A 19,020-nucleotide genomic window follows, 5' to 3' on the forward strand; every position below is an offset into this window, starting at 1 on the left:
TCTCGACAGGTAACTGCAGCCCTCCACACAATTCAGTGTACAACGGTCACCTCTCTGAAAGTCTTGTAGTCAAGGAGACGGGAATACGCGGTGGTGCCAGCAATGATGAGTCGGGGACGGTACAGTCGGGAGGTGATGCTCAGTTGCTCATAGTCAATGTAGCCGGTCTCTGGCTGTAGGTGAAGACAGTTCACATCATCTCAAGGCACATTTGGTTCCGTGAATAGAAGCTAGATTTTCTGATATATAAACAACATGTGAATGAGTGAATGTTAAACATAGCATGAATGTCAAACATAGCTTGAATGTCAAACACAGCATGAATGTCAAACATACCCATGCAAGCCATCAGGGATACAAGTCACACAGTCAGCAAGCAGACCAACCATCCAGACCAGTTAGACTTTACATCAAACACATCCTTCTAAAGACCCTCTTAGCTCCCACATCAAACACATCCTTGTAAAGACCCTCTTAGCTCCCACATCAAACACATCCTTCTAAAGACCCTCTTAGCTCCCACATCAAACACATCCTTCAAAAGACCCTCTTTGCTCCCACATCAAAAGCATCCTTCTGAGGAGCCTGATAACGCTTACATTGAGAATATCATTGGAAAACTCTGTTAGTCTTTATATCAATCAAACACATCCTTTTAAAGACCCTCTTGGCCCTCAGATCAATCACATCATCCTAAAGACCCATTTAGTGCTAATATCAAGCACACCGTGTTTGTTCTTACATCACTCACATCCTTCTGCAGACCACATTTGCTCTTACATCACTCACATCCTTCTGCAGACCATGTTTGCTCTCACATCACTCACATCCTTCTAAAGACCATGTTTGCTCTTTCATCACTCACATCCTTCTGCAGACCACATTTGCTCTTACATCACTCACATCCTTCTGCAGACCATGTTTGCTCTTTCATCACTCACATCCTTCTAAAGACCATGTTTGCTCTCACATCACACATGTCCTTCTGCAGACCACGTTTGCTCTTACATCACTCACATCCTTCTAAAGACCATGTTTGCTCTTACATCACTCACATCCTTCTGAAGACCACGTTTGCTCTTACATCACTCACATCCTTCTAAAGACCATGTTTACTCTCACATCACACACATCCTTCTAAAGACCATGTTTGCTCTTACATCACTCACATCCTTCTAAAGATCATGTTTGCTCTTACATCACTCACATCCTTCTAAAGACCACGTTTGCTCTTACATCACTCACATCCTTCTGAAGACCACGTTTGCTCTTACATCACTCACATCCTTCTAAAGACCATGTTTACTCTCACATCACACACATCCTTCTAAAGACCATGTTTGCTCTTACATCACTCACATCCTTCTAAAGACCATGTTTGCTCTTACATCACTCACATCCTTCTAAAGATCATGTTTGCTCTTACATCACTCACATCCTTCTAAAGACCATGTTTGCTCTTACATCACACATATCCTTCTAAAGACCACGTTTGCTCTTACATCACACACATCCTTCTAAAGACTACGTTTGCTCTTACATCACTAACATCCTTCTGCTGACCATGTTTGCTGTTACATCATACATGTCCTTCCGCAGACCACGTTTGCTCTCACATCACACATGTCCTTCTGCAGACCATGTTTGCTCTTATATCACTCATATCCTTCTGCAGAACACGTTTGCTCCTCCATCTAGCATATCAGTGGGAAACCATGTCAGCCTTTACATCAAGTTTTCAAGACTTTGTTGATCCAAATATCAAGCACCATTTTCTTAACATCTTCTACTGACATGCAACTAGGACAATATCATCAGCATCATATCTACTGCACCATAGGGTCAGAGTAAACAAATATTATGTCAATACATACATTGATCTTGTAAGGCATGGACTCAAAGAAGATGGACGTTGCAGACACACGTTTCAGATCAGTCATGAAGCCATGTGTCAGACTGAAACATGAATACAGATGTACTGAAAGCATCTAGTTGATGCAGCAGAGAGCATTGTGTTGACATAAACAGAGTGAGTGAGTGATTTGAAGTCACATCACCAGTATTTCTGCCATACCATGACTAAATCAAGTTATATGTTTATGATAATTATAGGTAAATCATTAAAACGTGTCAGCAAAGGACAGTAAAACACCGAGTCTATCACAGATGTAAATTTGGAAACTAGTAATTACATTCAAAACATATTAACTATGGAAGACAATGCAATATGAACACAGACTGCAGACTGCGAACATCTGAGGGTAGATCACCTTAGAAGGGATCATGGGAACTTACAGTACCTTTGCTTCCTGCACAGACCCTTGTTGGATTTATACCATCCCTTTGGCTACTGGCAGTTTTAAACAAATCTAGCCATAAATTAAAATACCATATATACTCAGATTATATCTAGTAGTAGGTTCAAATTAAATTTCAATGTTTGGGGACTTACATACCATCCCAGTGACACAAACAGAGTCAACTAAGTTTGTATGTGACATAGAGATGCTAACACCCATGTCAGAATTCATGATTCTCCTTCTCTTAATCAAATGCAATATGGTACATATTTATAATGAAATACAAGCTACATGTTGAATAAATCAGAACAAACCAAGTAATGTCGAGTTGACTTCTCCTCTGCAGTACAAACTCCTACCATCATCGCTAGTGACAGATTCAAGCAATGTACAGATGGGCTGCTATATCTCCGGCCAGGCTTTCTGGTGTCTTGTGCAGAATTGAGGCCTTTTCATTAGGAAAGCATAACCAGATTGACATGACCACTGTGTGTATCTGGCAGCTGCCGCTCAAGCATCTGTTTATTATGTCTACTATTGTGCATGGGCTAAATGACCTCCAAAACAGAAATAAACTCTAAAGGATGATCAGCACCAGTTGCAGTTGTGGCAGTCTTAAAAGACTTCCTTAGTAGTAACCCAGACTGTCCAGGTACACCAATATTGTAAATGAGTGCTTCTAGTCCGACACCACACAATAATACTGCAGCTATATGTTAATAATTGAGTCTGGACCAGACAATCCAGTGATCAACAGCATGAGCATCAATGTGCGCAATGGGGAACCGATGACATGTGTCAACCAAGTCAGCAAGTTTGACTACCCGATCCTGTTGCTTGCCTCTTACAACAAGCATGGTTTACTGAAGGCCAATAATCTAACCTGGACCTTTACAGGTCAAAGCAATAAAGACAATGACTTACTGGCCACCATCTGGCAAGTCCAGGCCCATGATCCGGTCGTGTGGATTCAGTAGAGCAGTGAACACAGCAAAGTTGGCCGGGCTGCCAGAGTAGGGCTGGACGTTCACCCCCCACTTCTCAGGGTCAAGACGGAATGCTTCCAGCGCCCTCTTCTGACATAGAGTTTCAACCTCATCGATAAAAATGTTTCCTCCATAGTACCTTGTCAAAATAAATACTTCAAGATTTAGCATTGTTTATCACTGAGGTAACAATAGAAGATTAATAATAAAGGTCAACATTCCTTCACACAAAGAAACCATGCATGTATTCTTAACGAACACTCTGAGACTAAAATACAGGTATCTATTAATAACCAGCTGGCTAAGGAAACAGAAATGCCCTTACAAGGCAATTAGATACCACTCTACATGTGTGTTCTGTTGACTGTTGTTACTTTTCTGGTAAAGAATCAACAGTTTGAGGTTACCAGTGAAAATATCTGACCAGGTATCAAAACTCAAGATGTGAATAAAACCGTCACATCATTCATGGTATGGATTAACCATTTGAGTAGCAAATAAAACACATATGTTTATCTGTTTCCCTTAGTGTCAAATACAATATCACGATCATAATCAGCCAATACTGAAGCCATGCTTACACAAGAAATGTTCATGATGAACGTGTTCAGCAAAACTACCACATTCAGTCCATACAGGATGGACCACGTTTGCTCACCTGGCACCAGGGTAGCCTTCTGAATACTTGTTGTTGAGACATGATCCCAGGGCTTCCAGGACAGGTCGGCTGGCAAAGTTCTGGAATACAATACATACACCGTCTAGAGGTGGGTGGGTGGGTGTGTGTGTGTGTGTGTGTGTGTGTGTGTGTGTGTGTGTGTGTGTGTGTGTGTGTGTGTGTGTGTGTGTGAGTGAGTGAGTGAGTGAGTGAGTGAGTGAGTGAGTGAGTGAGTGAGTGAGTGAGTGAGTGAGTGAGTGAGTGAGTGAGTGAGTGAGTGAGTGAGTGAGTGAGTGAGTGAGTGACATTTTTTTTCTGGGGTTAGTTGGCAGATGAAAGCCCAAAGTGACAAAGTCTGATGGATTCATATCTCATCATGAGGACACTGACGTAAAACTGTCTGAAATATGTTTCCAAATTGTGTTAAGACACAGAAATATTGTTGAAAAAACACAAAATGTCCACAAATCATGTCTCAAAAAAAGTTACGTGATTAACAATGATTCATATGTCATGAGACTTGTAGTCAGACTTTCTAGCTTCACCATGCCAAAATGTCAAGAGTCTCTGTTGCCATGGTTACAAAGACAACACCTACCTCAGATGCTATGAGTTCCAGGCCATGTGTCTGACGATGCTTCTCTTTGTCCATGATAGCTTTCATCTCGGGGTCCTCGTCCTTGAGAGTACCCTGCCCTGTCCATACTGTCCGGCTCAACTCGGGTCGAATGACCTACAGATTAGAGCATGTATGACAACTTTGTGTGAACAAGTGCACTGATCTGACATTTCAACCTGCAGCATGGAGGTTTTCACTGCCACAAATCTTTGTATCCCGCACATCTACACCCATGGTGGAATGGACACCTGTAACTGACAGTGTGAATGCTGCAGGACCGTCAGTAATGCTGAAGGGGTCCTTGTCGGCACGGGTGCTACAGATATGTACCTCACTGGAATTCACATACTTATAATGTTAACTGACCACATCAGGTAATTGACAGTAGCCATTTAGGGACCACCTCAGGGACATGATTCATTATTTTATCACAGAAACCAACATCTCTCGTCAAGAAAACTGGAGAAACTTCTTCAAGTTGAACATCTGCATTTCCAGATTTTCAACATAATTATTATGTATTTGTATTTGTATGAATATCTAGTACAAAGTTTCACTCTGTGAAGTGGTGATCTCATGAGACATAGGGCCAATTATCTAACAAAAATATCCACAATAAGGGCACAGCATTGAGGTAGTCCATTTGGGATGAAATGCAGATTAATGCTAACAGTGCCACTTCATATCAGTGGCAGCATTCTGACCTCAGAGAAAGCAGGAAGTTACTCCAGGCAAGGGTGAGAGACTTTTCATTGTACATGCCAGGTCTCATCTAGGTTTCCTACCAGAATGTGAATGAGAGTTCAGATCCACATGAAATGATGATCGTGACTATCACACAGAGATGAACTCCACAGTGTCCACAGAATACATCACAGAGCAGCTACTTCCAGCTCTCCCTAACAAGTGTATGGTAGTGATGGACAATGCCCCGCCCTATACCACAGTGTTAGAGATCCCCTGGAGAAAACTCCTACCTCCGCTTCCAGAAATCATGAGATGACATCTTGGTTGTCCAGGCATGGTACTGACTTTCCAGCTAAAGCTACTAAAACCAGTCTGTATGATACTGTGGTAGTTTAGGATATTTAGGGTTGGATATTTCAATATGGGCTATTAGTGTGTTCCCGGCTATGCTGATATGCATAGCCACAACACACCCAGCAGGTTAGTGTGGTCTGCCTGGCATGTGCAGCCCATGCACTGCCTGTCTCTAGCCCTATTAAAGGAGCAGCTTCATAGCACTCCTTGTCTTTAATCCACTGGTCCGCCAGAGGTGAGGACATTTATTTTAAGTTGTTTGAGTCCTGGTAATCCAGACCAAGTAGATAAGTTTTTCATAGTTTACCACGGTAAATTAATCTATTTATTTGTTTTGCGCATACTGGTTTTGAAATCAGAGCCATGTCTTGGTAGGATATGGGGTCAGCTTAGGTTGTTAGATATAAGTTAGTTTAGGAGGTTAGGTAAGGTATAGATTAGGTTAGGTTGGTGGGCAAGAATAAGTTCAGGAATTTTGTTATGAATAAATTATTGAGTTTCCCTTGTCTATTTGTTATGTTTTACCAGCAATAAGGCCTGATTCATAGAGCCTACTTGAAGTTGGATAAGTTATCATCACCGCATAAAAAAAATACACAAAAACAGAGAAAAGCCAACTTCAGCTATCACTGGGCAGTAAAGCCTATTACACATTTGGTGCCGTGACCCGGATCAGGTTTCTCGTTGCTGGTAGGAATTCAATTGTTGTGTCTGATATGTTTTATATGGATGTTTTACATCAAGAAGAGTTACTGGCCTTGTTTGATAGTGGTATCAATGATGGGTTTGTTGAGTCCGGTGTTGGTTCAAGAGCTCAGTCCGTCTTCTTGACATCTACAGCTTTTGTTTCTTCGTCTAATAGGAATAGTAAATTTGGGTTAGGAGTAGAGATCTGCAGATGATTAGCGAACTGACCACTCAGTTCCATTTCACACCCTGTCTGCCCATAGAGTTGTACATAGGGTGTTGACAAACGGGGAAGTTGACGAGTTGAACTTGAATCATACAGGAACTGGAAACCCATCAGTTCGATTATTCAAGACATGTTAATGATGGTTTTAGTGTAGGGAACGGGTTTCTGTCAAGAACAGCTCATTTTTCTGAAGGCTTAACCTATGTTAGTGATCCTAGTGATACCATGCTCAAACACAGCTCATTTGCTAGGTCTCCTCGTTCAACTGTGCTTCGAGATTGTTTAAACGGACCTACATCCTGTGATGGGCAGGACTTCATAGTTCATTTTGAACAGGTCTATGCATGGACAAATGTGCAAATGTAGAGAAAGCTAACAATGTGTTTAAGGGGTACTGTTCAAACATTGTTAAGCAATCTTACAATTGGACAGTTGAATGATTACAATGCAGTCAAGAATGCTTTAGGTCAAAGGTTTAATCCTAGGAGTAGAAATTTAGCTTTCAGATCAGAATTTAGAAACAGGAAGCAAGGAAAGGACGAATTCATAACTGAATTTGGGTACAAGCTCCGACGTTTAGATTTGCTTGCTTGTCCTGAGGCTTCTTATACATCCTTAGACCCACATCTGATAGATCAGTTTTTGAATGGTTTGACCAGTTTCAATATGAGGAAACATGTGTCCTCACATTTTATCACACTTGATGACGCAATGTCATATGCTGTTGAATATGAAGCCATAGAAGATAGTCAGGCAAGAAAACCAGAGAATTATGACCGATTAGGGGTTGTACGTCACACATCTCAGGACAGAAACTCAGAGTAACATCAAGGAACCTTTAACCCTAGAAGCTATAGGAAAGTTGATAGACAAAAGTTTAAAAAATCTAAGAAAGAAAGTCAGAGAAAAGAATCCCATTGTTGTTATGTTTGTCATGACAAAGGTCATCTGAGAAATACTTGTCCATATCTTGAGATGTTAAGATTACCAACAAGTACTAATAAGTACCATTTGTACTAATTAATGTGTGCCTCATCATGCTCCAACGCACACAGTGACTTGGCTCGTCCCCAGCGCTACTTCAGCTGTGTTTAACAGTACTGCAGGCTGGTTATTGTATCAGTCGGAATTTTAAAATGAATGAATGAATTATAATAACAAGAATTATAAGTGAATGAATGAATGAAAGAAAGAAAGAAAAAAGTACATGTGTGAATGAAAGAAAGAATAAATGATACACCACAGCCATCCCTCCCGAAACATGTTTAAGCAGGCAAACGCATCGCTAGAACACATATGCTAACATCAGCTGTCCTTTCAAAACTATCAATCTTGTGTCATTTTTGTTTAATAAGATAGTTGAATTAATTATAAATGTACACGTGGGGATAGATGTTAACAAAATGTTAACTGACACTGTCACACACCCCTCAAAAACAGAAACTAAAATTACCACAAAGCGTTATGAACACTTTCCAGTTTTGTCAAATAATAAGATCAACAAGAAAGAAAGAAGTTACAGAACTATAACCCTCAAGCAACACCAGCATCAATGATGGATCAGATCAGATTGCACTTTTCACACATATTTTTCACACACATCACATAACAATTTTTCTCTAAAATCACAAAACTATCACTATTACTTGCAAATACCTTTCAATTAAAGGTATGTTTCCCATCTAAAAATTAAACGAAATTGAGACAGAAGATTTTATCAACCTAATTTAGTCTCTTACATACCGACTATAACATACCATAAATGTAACTACAAATCTACTGTCCCAATACCGACACTAACCACAATTATTTGACTTAAACTGAAGTGACAACATAGATAACTTATCTTCTACATATAAGTGTTCAGTTGTCCGGGCTCAATCTTGCATACTAAGCTGCAGCCAAATTGTCTACACTGGTCACGTGACGAGGCGAGACATACATTCAGAGGCTTTTCGAGGAGTTTCTTCTCCCTCTCCATATAGGCTCCCTGATTATATTAAGCTAGATTATACAAGTCTAGGAAATAACAACATATCTGTCTGTATTTTTTGTAATGGGATTTGCCTGTCAACGTGTCATTAGGACGATTATAGCTGGAAATTCTACAGTTTCAGAGAAGCTACACGCTGAGGATATCCTGCAGATAATGAAGCGGAGGATGAAGCAGATGGAGGACAGAATGTGGCAAGCAACAGGTGCCCTGAAACAAGATGTGGCAACAAGAGATCGACAGGTATGGTGCAGCATTAAATTATTGAGTTTTATGTAATTTGTTTTTCTTTTGAGGTTATATATACTTGTAACATTAGTCAGAGTACAGTTTACACATGAAAGACAACATGAAAGACAACAGGTGTATTCCAGAGTGGCCCCCTGTCTGTTACATAACAACCAAATTCAGGGGCCATTCTGGGACAACTCGTTAAGAAAATGTTAACATGGCACCCAGTGATTATAAGGTGACTGCAACAACGCACATCACGTTCAGTAATTTCATTTGCAGATTGCAGATATGCAGAAACAACTGGAAAGATTACAGAGAGAAAGGAAAAGTCAAGAGCCAAAGTGTGGAAAGAAACGGAAAGCAACAAACCATGCAAAGGTATTTCTGCCATTTCATAAATCAAATTTAACACAAATATATTTTAAAAACTAAATTGATTGTCTATATCCTTGTAAATGTTTGTAATGTTTTCAAACAAGGTATTCAAATACGTTGTTTTATTAGCAGTTGTAGTATTCTCATAATTCTGACAAATTAGTTGTATGCCTTATAGCATCTGAGGTCACTTGATGTAACTTGTGAACTTGCGTACTACGTCAGAATAATAAAGCGGGTGATTGGAACTACTTGAATGTCATGTGTGTCCCTGAGCAGACATGGATCCCAAGAAGATACTACTGTGGCCAGGTCATGTTTTTAATCGTTATTAGTTTCATAGTCTATACGTTTCAATATTAAGAACTTGTATATAGTTAATATATAGTGTATAGGTGTCAGCTTTTATGTGTACAAATAAAATATAACAAACCCTCTCAGTTAAATGTATCCCTGCACCCACAATCACTCCAATTAACAATAGTCTCTCTACTGGGTCAGGCCAGCTTCTGACCCATGCGCTTCCACTCTGCACATGCTTCTTTTGTCTTTCTGTCTCAGTTTCTCTGGTCAGCTTGCCACCTATTGTCTGCTAAGTTTTAAAGGTTTGTGTTACACACAGCTTAGTGGCAGTCAATAAAGATCATAAAAAGAGGAGGATCAGTTCAGTATATTGGATGTTTTATGGAGTTAATGAGGAGTTTATCAGGTCAGTACATATATTGTATGTGTATTTATGATATTGTATATAGTGTACCCCTTACGGAAGTGTTATATTAATGCTTCCGTGTATAAGTAAATGTATCTATTGTACAACTAAATGTATCTATTGTACAACTAAATGTATCTATTGTATAAGTAAATGTATCTATTGTACAACTAAATGTATCTATTGTATAACTAAATGTATCACCATGTTCCCAACTATCAGTACCGTCGGTTGGACGAGTATGTTAAGTGAAATTTATCTAAATTACGTCATCGAATATAAATTACATATTTACATTAAATATGGCATATACAGTTGGTCTCTACCAGGCTAAAACTAACTAGACAAAATTAACAGATGGTGTGAATGTATAATCGTGTGAATGTGATATGAAGTGGTGAGGGTAGATGTGAGATTTGTGGATTTTATCATAACGTATCTTATATACCATTATTAGTATTATCAAGGTGGTATTTTAATTTTTTAGAATGATCTTCGACAACTCGACTGCATGAGAGGTCGTAGTCACTCATTGCCACACAGTGGTAAGTGTACATTATAGGACCTTATAAGTATTAAACTAAATGCATTTTCCTCAGGTATATGTGCAACATACTTATTGAATATCCTAAATGATTTATGTATGTATGAATAGTTTTCATGTTGTTATTCATATTTTGCAATGTATTTGTGCTAGAGCAGTATCAGGGCTAGTTATATCCCGTTAATAAATGGAAAATGCAATACTTCCATATGAATGCCATGTTATGAATGCTACGCTCAAATATGTTGTTACGTGTATGTATGTTTTCAGGGTCCCCTCAACTATTCATTTTAATTGAAATAAACGGCTGTCAACTATAACCACAAGTAGCGTTGTGTTGCGTGCACCCCTCCACCAACATTACCCCTCTACCCGCTACTACATTTTGGAGCCCCCAGTGAGGAGTTGACAACCACAGGAGAGAGAGACGTTTATACTTGTGACAGACACCTAGAGAGACTCACCTATCAGACGCCAATACGTGAGAGTGAGATTCAGATAATTTCTTACAGGTGACTGTAATTTGGTGTTTGTGCTACATACACCCCATACACCAGCATAGCTATGCTTACGTCATTTAGTAACTTCAAGTTGTGACACCATCAAGGGAGACGATCATGCATCGGCTGGAGTGAATTTGTTTCAAAGACTTTATACTACAGACTTTGGTACTTGTTTATTCAATGTTATTTGGTTGTTCACACTGTGCAGTTAACTCATCATGTGATACTTCCTCATGATTATATCTTGGTCACATATATTTGATCAGCATTAATGTTCTGATGTTGTCATGTATACATATTGTCGCGATGGTACCACGAGCTGAAGTCGCGTTCACGTTGTGCTTATAATATTGTCGCGATCGTGTGTTGATACTGTCGCGAGTTTTTGGGACCTACCACACCTGATACTGTCACGGTACGCTATTACATAACCTCGAGTTAACTTTGAATCATCTTGCAGTTTTGATTTTGTTTTTCTCCGTTAGACTCTCACTGAATAATCGGGTGTGCTTGATTTTGCATGTGTGAATACTGTGCTTAAGTAATAAGCAATTTAATCGATAAACCCTATAGGCATTACTTAGAATTAAATACTCAACTGAATTCAATTGTAGTATCTTCATACTCTCAATAAAGTTTGCTAGTATTTAGTTCTTAGCACTTGGCATTCAGATTTAGAGTGTTGTCTGAAGGTGTTTTCCGTGGGTTGAAGCAGTCATCTTCCTGGTTAACTTGTTTACTTGTCTGTCTTTCGTGTGGCGTTCTCCAGTTTCAGTTTCAATCTCATGCGCTTGCGTTACACCTGCGTAAATTTGTCATGCAAATACCACTAACCTAAGCACATTTTGCCCACTTCCTTATATTGCCCGGTATTATATAGCTTATACCAGTACGTTATCCTTTGGGCCCAACCCTATGTAATTCACACTTACTACCTGAGTACACCTACGTGGTGTATAGGTTAGTTGTTTACTTACCTGTAGTATCCACCACTCAAACATAGGTAGTGTGGGTATCCCACTCACCTGTCGTATTGTTGTATACCAGTGGATATTATACCTGCCGTGTATACATTTCTTCATACCATTGTGGTCATCAGTTCAGTTACTATGGCGTCCGATGGTATGTCTAAAGAAGAAATAGACCAACTTGTGTCTACTCTCAATGCACTGAAGTTACGCCCAAAGTCTGACTCCCCAGAAGACTTTATGAATTGGATGCGTGAATGCTCTGGTATCCCCGTGGTAAAGACCGAATCGGAGGATCCAGAAGATGCCAAGATCAAGACCAATACCATAATCAAGGTGGCAGAGGTACCACGCCTTCCATTCTTTTCCGGAGAGGTAAATAAGGATACCACATATGATATTTGGCGCTATGAAGTACAGTGCGTCTTCCAGGACAAGATACACTCTGAGGACAACATCAAGCAAGCCATCAGGAGGTCACTCAAAGGGACTGCTGCTAGAGTTTTACTTAGGTTAGGCCCACATGTTGATGGAAGCACTATTCTAGCTAAAATGGACAGCGTCTTCGGAGAAGTAGATGCCACAGAGACACTTCTTGCCAAATTCTACTCAGCTAAACAGACAGAGACGGAGTCAGTTGCTACCTGGGCTGTACGTCTAGAGGACCTCTTGGGCCAGGCCATCGATGCAGGAGAAGTTGCCTCTCACAAACAGGACAGGATGCTTAAATCCATGCTATGGACGGGACTTCTGCCCAAGATGAAGGATGTTTCTGGACATAAATATGATCAGAGCCACACCTATAGTGATCTTCTCATCAGCCTTAGAAGAATAGAACAAGAACTCAAGATGCGTGAAGAGTCTCCCGCCCTACTTTCCCACTTGATGAATACAAAGAAGAAGTCTACTCTTGGTATGGCAGCTGTCTCTAAGGAGAATACGGAACTGGCAGAGATCAAGGGGATGATCAGGAAGCTTACTGGGGAAGTAGCTGATCTAAAAAAAAAGCGTGATACACCCTATCAAACCCAGGCACAACCACAAGTTGAGTATTCAAGCAACTGTTACACACCATTTCAGGGATTTCATACGATGCCACAACATACCCAGAGTCCTCCAGCTCAACATTCACTCCCTACTACGTTTCGGAACGCTCAGAACAGCAACGTCCAGGGACAGCAAGCCTTTAGACCCAGGACAGTCAGGCCAAGACAAGGATGGACAACTGATGCCTATGGACAACCTACTCCCATCTGCTACCGCTGTGGTCAACCCGGACACATCAGCTACAAGTGCACAGTTAGGATGGATCACAGTTGGGGTCCGTTAAACTGAGGAGGATCCATAGTGCGGGGCGAACTATGGATTTTAGTGTACAGAGCCCCAAAGATGATGACATAATCGGTCTCGTGGGCACTGCATCAGAAGTAGAAATTGCCGTTCATGGAGTGGATACTAAAGCCCTTCTGGATACTGGAGCAACTGTATCAACCATGAGTGAGTCTTTCCATCGTGATAATCTGTCTCATATCACTATACAGCCACTACAAGGTATCCTACATGTAGAGTGTGCGGATGGTAAGCCGCTACCATACCTCGGATATGTTGAAGCATCCATAAAAGTCACAGGTATGTTACCAGTTGACCAGCAAGGTCTATTCTTAGTTGTTCCCGACAGTGAATACAACGAGGCGGTACCTGTTCTTATTGGCACTAACATTTTGAATTCACTTATGGTCAAGTGTAAAGAACAACATGGAAACCGATTCTTACAGTCTGCTAATCTCTTCACCCCATGGTACCTGGCTTTTAGATGCCTTGTACTTCGAGAGAAGGAGTTAGCAAAGCGTCAGAACAAGTTAGCCATAGTGAAGAGCGCTGAGTGCAAGAGGATTATCATTCCACCTAACAGCGAAGTGAAGATTCATGGATATATGGATAAACGGCTTAATTATCACCCCACTTGTGCTGTACTACAAGCCACGAGAACTTCAGCAATACCAGATGACCTTGACATAGCTCCAAGCTTAGTCATTTACAATGACCAACAGAAGAAGGGGGTTGAAGTCTATGTTTGTAATATTACCGCTAGGACTGTTGCTGTACCACCTAATGCCATACTATGCGAATTACAACCAGTGACCGTTGAAGATGTTCCTCAGATAAATGACTCTGTTGATGAACCATTGATTGAGAAGATGGACTTTGAGGAAGCTGCCGTAACTCCTGATGAACTGGCCCGAGGCAAAGATGTTATCCGACAACATTTGGACATCTTTTCAAAAGGGGATATGGATGTTGGCTTTACTGACAAGGTAGTTCATAGGATCGAGCTGACGGATGAGTGTCCATTCAAGCAACGACATAGGCGGATTCCGCCTCCAATGTATCAAGAAGTAAGAGATCATCTCCAACAACTTCTCCTTGGTGGGGTCATTCGCAAGTCACATTCACCTTGGTCATCTAATGTTGTACTGGTACGAAAGAAAAATGGCAAACTTAGGCTATGTGTAGACTTCAGACAGCTCAATAATAGGACCATCAAGGACAGCTATTCTTTGCCGAGAGTGGAGGAGATGTTTGATGCCCTTGTTGGATCCAAATACTTCACAACGTTGGACATGAAGAGTGGGTATCATCAGGTTGAGTTGGCTGAAGAACACAAAGAAAGGACAGCTTTCACAGTCGGACCACTCGGATTTTATGAGTATGTCAGGATGCCCTTTGGTCTGTGCAACAGCCCCGCCACTTACCAGCGACTGATGAACGAGTGCTTTGACGGACTTCATCTCAAGATCTGCTTAATCTACATAGATGACATCATTGTGTTCTCGGACACTTATGAAGAACACTTGAATCGACTTGCCAGAGTCTTCCAGAGGATCAGAGAGTGTGGGCTGAAGTTGACACCCGACAAGTGCTCTTTCTTCAAGGAGAGGATAAAGTTCCTGGGACACGTGGTGTCATCGGAAGGAGTTGAAGCAGATCCACACAAAGTACAGCGTATCAAGGATTGGCCACGTCCTACAACGCCAGATCAAGTCCGTCAGTTCCTTGGTTTCGCTGGTTACTATCGTAAGTTTGTGAAGGATTTCGCAAGGATTGCTCACCCACTCTCAAGCCTGATGCCAGCTCCAAAGGAATCCAAGAGGACTAAGAAGAAGAACTATGCTTGTAAGCCTTGGTCTTGGGGTACAGAACAAGAGTCGGCTTTTCAGAAATTGAAGGAGGTCCTATCGTCACCACCTGTGTTGGGATACCCTGACTACACTAAAAGGTTTGAGCTACACACAGATGCCAGTACATGTGGGCTTGGTGCAGTTTTATACCAAGAGACAGAAGATGGGAGGAAACAAGTAATCTGCTACGGGAGTCGTGGATTAAGTAAATCAGAGAGGAATTATTCGGCACACCGTTTAGAGTTCTTGGCTCTCAAATGGGCAGTGACAGAGAAATTCAAGGATTACTTGTATGGAAACACTTTCACCGTATATACGGACAATAATCCACTGACTTATGTGCTCACCACTGCCAAATTGGATGCAACAGGTCATCGCTGGTTAGCAGCACTTTCAGCTTATAACTTTGACATTATCTATCGTCCAGGCCAGAGTAATGCTGATGCAGATGGATTATCCCGGCTACCAGGATTGACAAGGGAGGAAGAGGAGGAATCACAAATTCCTACAAAATCTGTCAAAGCTGTGTGCAACATTATTCATTCCCAACCGTTTGTGGAATCCCTATGCCTATCAGCTGAGGTCATCGACATGGATCTGGACCAAGGACAAGATATCCGCAACATGACCAAAAGAGACTGGAGGAAGATGCAATATCAAGATCCAATTCTCCGACCGTGGATTGCAAGTGTGAGATCTGGAGTTAAGCCAAGGAAACAAATGATTCCACCTACAACGTCTGATGCTTGCCTCTTCAGAGTTTTTGACAGTCTGATCTTGGAGATGGGGTTCTATATCGGCAGATAATCACAGGGGAAAAGAAGAGACTACAGCTGGTACTTCCGAGCTCTTGTGTAGATAGAGCGATGACAGGATGCCATGACGAAGTGGGGCACCCTGGACGGGACCGTACCCTTTCACTGATCCGGGACAGATTTTTTTGGCCAGGAATGGCAAAAGATACTGACGCCTGGGTACGTGCTTGTGAAAGATGTCTCCGAAGAAAGTCTCCCACCAATGCCAGAGCACCTTTAGTGAGTATCAGCACCAGCCAGCCGCTGGAGTTAGTATGTATGGACTTCCTTTCCCTGGAATCGTCACGAGGATACGAAAATGTTCTGGTAATTACAGACCATTTTACCCGGTATGCCATGGCTATTCCCACACGGAACCAGACAGCAAAGACGACTGCAGAGACCTTCTACACCAATTTTGTTCAACACTATGGAATGCCACAGCGTCTCCACACAGATCAAGGAGCCAACTTTGAGGGCAAACTCATTAAGGAATTGTGTGACATATTGAATATCAAAAAGTCAAGGACCACTCCATACCATCCCATGGGCAACGGCATGTGTGAGCGGTTTAACAGGACCCTCTGTGACATGCTGGGCACCCTATCACCTGATAAGAAACGGGATTGGAAGAATTATGTAGGACCTTTAGTTCACGCATACAATTGCATTCGCCATGAGACCACCGGCCAGACCCCATTCTTCCTCATGTTTGGACGTGAACCTAGATTACCCATCGATCTTGCTTTTGGCTTAGAACTCAATAGAGAGAGGAAGTCAGTGTATCAGTATACCAAGGCCCTCCGGGAAAGACTCAGGAGTGCTTATGAGCAGGCATCTAAGACTACCCGCAGTGCTCAAGACAGACAGAAGGTCGGATATGATCTGAAGGTAAGAGGAGGAACCATTGAAGTAGGAGACCGAGTGCTGGTAAAGGTTTTGGCGTTTGATGGACGACATAAACTGGCAGACCGATGGGAGGAGGATGTACACATAGTCCTGGAACAGCCTAACATGGACATTCCTGTATTTGTTGTCCGTAAGGAATCTGGAGAAGGACGTAAGAGGACTTTACATCGCAATCATCTACTACCTATCGGAGCTATATTACCAGCAGAGGATGCTAAGCCTAAAATGAGACCAACTCCCATTCCTAGACGAAGGACCTTGATTGTACCATCTCCCTTTCAAGAGACGACATCAGAGGTGATAAATGAGAAGGAGAGTGATACCATAGAACTTGGAACAATACAGTGCCTGTTCAGACGTTTCAAGAAGCAGCAGAAGTTCATGGCTCCCTTGCGATGAACACAGTGTCTGCTGAAGATGAGTTATCTACCCAAGAGAGGACCGGTGACGACCAGGAATTTCTTGAAGTAGAGGGATCTTCTTCTGGTGGCGACGGCCATATGTCAGTGTTGTTGGAGGAACAGCAGGACACAGAAGAAAATCAAGAAGTTGATGCAACTGCGAACAATGATGGGGACGTAACTGGACAGGAGATAGCTGGAGTCCAGATAGCTTCCGCCGCTGCATCTACACCGAGATCTCCACCTGAACCTGCTCCAAGGCGTTCAGGAAGACAAATTAAGAAGCCTCCTTGGATGACGTCTGGGGAGTATGTCATGAGTCACAGAGTGCCACCTTCAGATGCTAATATGGACAGGAGATCCAGAGCCATTCAAGAGCTTGCAGCTAGTGGCGTTCTAGAAAGACTGAGTGGCAGCCTTTCTCAAGCTTTTATTTCCATTCTGGATGGAACTTCCAAATGACGAGGACGTCATTTCATGGGGAAGGGAAGTATGTGGCCAGGTCATGTTTTTAATCGTTATTAGTTTCATAGTCTATACGTTTCAATATTAAGAACTTGTATATAGTTAATATATAGTGTATAGGTGTCAGCTTTTATGTGTACAAATAAAATATAACAAACCCTCTCAGTTAAATGTATCCCTGCACCCACAATCACTCCAATTAACAATAGTCTCTCTACTGGGTCAGGCCAGCTTCTGACCCATGCGCTTCCACTCTGCACATGCTTCTTTTGTCTTTCTGTCTCAGTTTCTCTGGTCAGCTTGCCACCTATTGTCTGCTAAGTTTTAAAGGTTTGTGTTACACACAGCTTAGTGGCAGTCAATAAAGATCATAAAAAGAGGAGGATCAGTTCAGTATATTGGATGTTTTATGGAGTTAATGAGGAGTTTATCAGGTCAGTACATATATTGTATGTGTATTTATGATATTGTATATAGTGTACCCCTTACGGAAGTGTTATATTAATGCTTCCGTGTATAAGTAAATGTATCTATTGTACAACTAAATGTATCTATTGTACAACTAAATGTATCTATTGTATAAGTAAATGTATCTATTGTACAACTAAATGTATCTATTGTATAACTAAATGTATCACCATGTTCCCAACTATCAGTACCGTCGGTTGGACGAGTATGTTAAGTGAAATTTATCTAAATTACGTCATCGAATATAAATTACATATTTACATTAAATATGGCATATACAGTTGGTCTCTACCAGGCTAAAACTAACTAGACAAAATTAACAGATGGTGTGAATGTATAATCGTGTGAATGTGATATGAAGTGGTGAGGGTAGATGTGAGATTTGTGGATTTTATCATAACGTATCTTATATACCATTATTAGTATTATCAAGGTGGTATTTTAATTTTTTAGAATGATCTTCGACAACTCGACTGCATGAGAGGTCGTAGTCACTCATTGCCACACAGTGGTAAGTGTACATTATAGGACCTTATAAGTATTAAACTAAATGCATTTTCCTCAGGTATATGTGCAACATACTTATTGAATATCCTAAATGATTTATGTATGTATGAATAGTTTTCATGTTGTTATTCATATTTTGCAATGTATTTGTGCTAGAGCAGTATCAGGGCTAGTTATATCCCGTTAATAAATGGAAAATGCAATACTTCCATATGAATGCCATGTTATGAATGCTACGCTCAAATATGTTGTTACGTGTATGTATGTTTTCAGGGTCCCCTCAACTATTCATTTTAATTGAAATAAACGGCTGTCAACTATAACCACAAGTAGCGTTGTGTTGCGTGCACCCCTCCACCAACATTACCCCTCTACCCGCTACTACACTACAGCAGTAGTTCCACTATATTTAAGTCTTTAGTTGTAATACCTGCTAGTCACTTTGCTAGGTTTT

The 19,020-nt window shown here is 41.1% G+C and overlaps 1 protein-coding gene across 1 annotated transcript in view; it reads right to left on the reverse strand.

Annotated features, from left to right (window-relative positions):
- The window catches only part of LOC137298203 (serine hydroxymethyltransferase, mitochondrial-like), a 65,077-nt gene that overhangs the window by 15,618 nt on the left and 30,439 nt on the right, over positions 1-19,020 (reverse strand). The window contains exons 2-6 of the mRNA XM_067830370.1: positions 4,543-4,677; positions 3,945-4,024; positions 3,225-3,425; positions 1,875-1,956; positions 51-173 (exon numbers count right to left, since the gene is read on the reverse strand). Of these exons, the coding sequence (XP_067686471.1) occupies positions 51-173; positions 1,875-1,956; positions 3,225-3,425; positions 3,945-4,024; positions 4,543-4,677 (621 nt within the window). The remainder of the gene's footprint in view (positions 1-50; positions 174-1,874; positions 1,957-3,224; positions 3,426-3,944; positions 4,025-4,542; positions 4,678-19,020) is intronic.

Source organism: Haliotis asinina, chromosome 10 (assembly GCF_037392515.1).
Source record: "Haliotis asinina isolate JCU_RB_2024 chromosome 10, JCU_Hal_asi_v2, whole genome shotgun sequence".
NCBI classification, from domain to species: domain Eukaryota; kingdom Metazoa; phylum Mollusca; class Gastropoda; order Lepetellida; family Haliotidae; genus Haliotis; species Haliotis asinina.